Here is a 4,198-nt window from a genome sequence, read left to right on the forward strand (position 1 = left end):
GTGCCCTTTCTTGAGGTGACCGCCAAAAACCGAAGGATGGCCGAAGAAGTGTTTGAAACGCTCGTGCATACCATTCGAAATGGGGGAAATGCGTCCGAGCAGAAACATGCAAACGGTGCGGGGGGAACCTTTCGCACCGATGCGAGACAGAGTGGAACGGGGCTCCATGCGAGCGACAACGCGGGCTTGCACCTTGTGGCACCCTCTGCCTTATCACCGCCTTCGTATCCAAAAAAAAAAAAAGTCGATGCGTTCTGCTGTGAGTGCGGCCGCCTTGTTATCGCTCCCGCCGCTGATGCGATAAGTATTGTCTTAGGATGCCCTTTGTTACTACCGTGGGGGGAAAAAAGCATTGTTTATATATAATATATATTGCCAATGGTGTGCAGTTTAGTTGCGTTTTTTTTCCTCTTTTTCTTTTTCAGGGGCTCCACCGCTCTCTCGCCGTTTCTTTTTTTTTTCTTTTTTTTTTTGCGTTTGTGTGCACATGTCCCATCTGATGTTGTTTTTGGCTTTTGTTTCTGTTTCTTTTAATATCTACCTTTTCTATTTTTTTTTGTGTTGTTTTTTACTTCAAGGCCACGTGTGGAGGCGGCACATATTTATAATTCATTTTCACCACTTTGCTTTTATTGGCGTAATGGCTGAATCAGGCACCACCTTGCGGTTTTGCTCCCCTTTCTGGACGCCTGAGCGTCGCTGGTTTTTCCAGTTTTTTGTCTGCATTCTGATATGTCTGAACAACGGCGCTTGCTTCTGCTTTGGTGTATTCACTCCGTACATGAAGCAGGGAGCGTTTCACTACAGTCAGTCGGAAATTAACATCGTTTCTACGGTTGGCGTCATTTTCAGCTACTGTTCACTTCCAACTGGATTTTTGTACGACCACAAAGGTCCCATGGCAACACTGTTTGTGGGAACCATATTGAATGTGCTGGGCTGGTCTGGCATGTTTCTCTTATTTGTGAACATGGACGCTCCGATATTAGGAACAAATGTTGGAGTCATGTGTCTGTTTTATGGAATTTCGCAATTGTCAGCCAGCTTCTATGAAACTGGTTCGCTTTTGGCAAGCTTGGACGCCTTTGCCTGCTATCAGGGACGTGTGATTCTCATTCAGAAAACATTTATGGGATTGGGGAGTTCGGTTATTGTCCAGATATATGTTGCTTTTTTTGAGAAGCACTTTACAGGAATAGGACCGTTTTTCCTGTTTCTGCTCATTTATTCGCTATGTGTCGGGGTGCTAGGTACATTATTTGTCCGCCTGCCCACGAAGAAAACGCAGTGTTTGGGGCTCAGCGTACCAGATGAGGATGTGATTAAAAGTGGAGGAGCTGAAACGCGCCTATTTAAGCTTCCGTTTAACGTTGGCACAGCGATCCTTTTTGCGTTCATCGTGTTTGTCCTGGCTGTGACCCTGCTAGAGAATTTCCATTCACCGTCGGAGGCTAATCGTGCCCTTATTGGCGTTGTGGTGATACTCCTATGTTTGTCTTTCGCTGCCATGATCTTCATTACGCCCAGCTACTCTGTAAACTGCGGGGGGTATGACACGCAGTCAACGACAACAACAATCCCAACAGCACCGGCGGCAGTACCTACAGCGACCACTAACAACGATGCCACCGTCAAAACGAGTACCACAAATTATGCGCCACCGCACAATAAGGAAAAGACGGAGAGTGGCTCCATGTTGTTATCCAGGGCTCAACCAAGCGATAATTATCCCGATGAAAACATTCGTCATCAAGAGGTCGAATTGAATATTCCAGAGGGACCAGATGCGGCAAAAGAGCCTGAGACTAATGCCTCTTTAGAGGGAGACCAACATGCTTCAGGAGTACAGAACTTCCACTCGGGTGACAACCTCGCTACCGAATCTAGGACTGTCCAACAGGGGGTACACCTAAACTCAAAATCATTATGGTATAATTTGCGTCATCGAGAGATGTGGCTTATGTGGTACGTGTGTCTGGCGTCGTGGAGTTCAGCGACGTTGGTTTCCACAAACAGTAGCCAGATATACGAAGCAATGGACTTTAATGGGTACTCCTCTACAGTCAATGTCGTCTTTGTCTCCATTTACGGTGTCGCAAGTGCAATGGGACGTGTTTCAGTTGGTATCGCTCATCCCTTTCTTCTAAGCAAAAGGATCCCTGTTCCTTCGTTTATTTGTATTGCCCCTCTTTTAAATGTTATCGGTCTACCACTGTTTCTAGCAATGCCAAAGAATGCATTGGCGATCCCTTTTTTTGTCGTTGGCCTCGCGACAGGTGTTTCATGGGGAAGCACAGTTCTCATCATCAAATCTCTATTCGCATCTAACAACTGTGGAAAGCACTACAGTATATTATTTACAGCGGGAATTGTGTCTCCCTTTATTTTCAACGTGGGGATTTTTGGACCCATTTACGATTACTACAGCAAACAGCAGGGACGCTGGGAAACCCGTAAATGTGAAGGACGTTCCTGCATTTGGATCCCTCTGGTGGTATGCGCTATCGCGAACGTCATTGCTCTGCCATTGGCCATCTACTTTGTTATTCGGGTGTCAAAACGGGGAGGCCTGCTGTAATGGGTTTGAAGTTGGGACCACTGTATGATGAAGAAAACATTTTCTGTGTTTTTTCTCGTGCTCAGGCAACTAGCGTATTTTTTTTTCTTTTGTCATCATCGTTTCTTCTTCCTACTGTGGTGTTTCATTTTATTCTTCCGTGCATATATGTGATGCGTGCAAGGCGTACCTCTTTTAGCTTTGCGAGGGGGCAAATGTAAAAATAAAGGTGAAAAAAGGGGGAAGAAAATTTCTTTGTTTTTATTCATTTTCAGGCAACTAGCGTATTTTTTTTTCTTTTGTCATCATCGTTTCTTCTTCCTACTGTGGTGTTTCATTTTATTCTTCCGTGCATATATGTGATGCGTGCAATTCGTACCTCTTTTAGCTTTGCGAGGGGGCAAGCGTAAAAATAAAGGTGAAAAAAGGGGGAAAAAAGATTAGTTTTATTGTGCTGGCGGAGCAATGTGATTGCGCGTGATGGGGGTTAAAGGGAGCGACGGTGAAGAAGCGGATAAGGTCCATGTTTTACGCTGATTCCCAAAAAAAAAAAAATGTTTCTTAGCTCTGTTGATGCCTGCTGTTCTCTTTTGCTTTCTTCGTTGGGGTGATTATTGAGACGGCGTAGTCTTCGCTTGGTGAGGCCAGGAGAGGGGTGTCGCTGCTCCCCAAACCACGACAAAACATTATTTATCGTCGAGGCTTTCAAGTTTTATTGTTTGGTTGATTATCGTTGTTGACGGCGTCGTGTTGACGCAGTTTCGATGCCGGATATTCCTATTGTTGTCTTGGGGGGCGGCGGTGTCGGAAAGAGTTGCCTGACTATTCAGTACATTCAGGGTCATTTCGTTGACAAGTACGACGCCACTATTGAGGATGTGTATCGCAAGCCTATCGACCTCGATAACCAACCTGCAGTGCTAACAATAGTAGATACGGCGGGACAGGACGCTTTTGGTGCGATGCGTGACCAGTATTTGCGCAAAGGGCAGGGTTTTGTCCTTGTGTATAGCATTACCGACGCAGAGAGCTTTCAGCAGCTGAAGCGAATATATGCTCAGCTGTGCCGCGTAAAAGGGGGAAAATCGGTTCCCTGCGTGGTAGTTGGAAACAAAATTGACGAGGTAAACTACCGGGCTGTAAGCCCGGAGGAAGGCAGCCTGTTTGCGGCGCAGGCGCAGTGCCCTTTTCTTGAGGTGACCGCCAAAAACCGAAGGATGGCCGAAGAAGTGTTTGAAACGCTCGTGCATACCATTCGAAATGGGGGAAATGCGTCCGAGCAGAAACATGCAAACGGTGCGGGGGGAACCTTTCGCACCGATGCGAGACAGAGTGGAACGGGGCTCCATGCGAGCGACAACGCGGGCTTGCACCTTGTGGCACCCTCTGCCTTATCACCGCCTTCGTATCCAAAAAAAAAAAAGTCGATGCGTTCTGCTGTGAGTGCGGCCGCCTTGTTATCGCTCCCGCCGCTGATGCGATAAGTATTGTCTTAGGATGCCCTTTGTTACTACCGTGGGGGGAAAAAAGCATTGTTTATATATAATATATATTGCCAATGGTGTGCAGTTTAGTTGCGTTTTTTTTCCTCTTTTTCTTTTTCAGGGGCTCCACCGCTCTCTCGCCGTTTCTTTTTTTTTC

At 46.4% G+C, this 4,198-nt stretch overlaps 2 protein-coding genes across 2 annotated transcripts, besides 2 other annotated features; both read left to right on the forward strand.

Annotated features, from left to right (window-relative positions):
* The first annotated feature begins 447 nt into the window (after positions 1 to 447).
* Positions 448 to 473: a microsatellite.
* Positions 474 to 495: 22 nt separating this feature from the next.
* Positions 496 to 563: a microsatellite.
* Positions 564 to 640: 77 nt separating this feature from the next.
* Positions 641 to 2,578, forward strand: TraAM80_10031 (uncharacterized protein; the record flags this gene model as incomplete). Its single annotated transcript, XM_029386683.1, has 1 exon — positions 641 to 2,578. The coding sequence occupies one exon, from the start codon at positions 641 to 643 to the stop codon at positions 2,576 to 2,578; it is 1,938 nt and encodes a 645-aa protein (XP_029233471.1).
* A 743-nt stretch (positions 2,579 to 3,321) lies between these two features.
* TraAM80_10032 (putative small GTP-binding protein RAB6) lies at positions 3,322 to 4,041 on the forward strand (the record flags this gene model as incomplete). The annotated part of the gene is made up of 1 exon (XM_029386684.1): positions 3,322 to 4,041. One exon carries the CDS (start codon positions 3,322 to 3,324, stop codon positions 4,039 to 4,041), a length of 720 nt encoding a protein of 239 aa, XP_029233472.1.
* Positions 4,042 to 4,198: the final 157 nt, after the last annotated feature.

This window comes from Trypanosoma rangeli, assembly GCF_003719475.1.
Source record: "Trypanosoma rangeli strain AM80 chromosome Unknown Tra_15.4_contig_00762, whole genome shotgun sequence".
In the NCBI taxonomy this organism is placed as follows: domain Eukaryota; phylum Euglenozoa; class Kinetoplastea; order Trypanosomatida; family Trypanosomatidae; genus Trypanosoma; species Trypanosoma rangeli.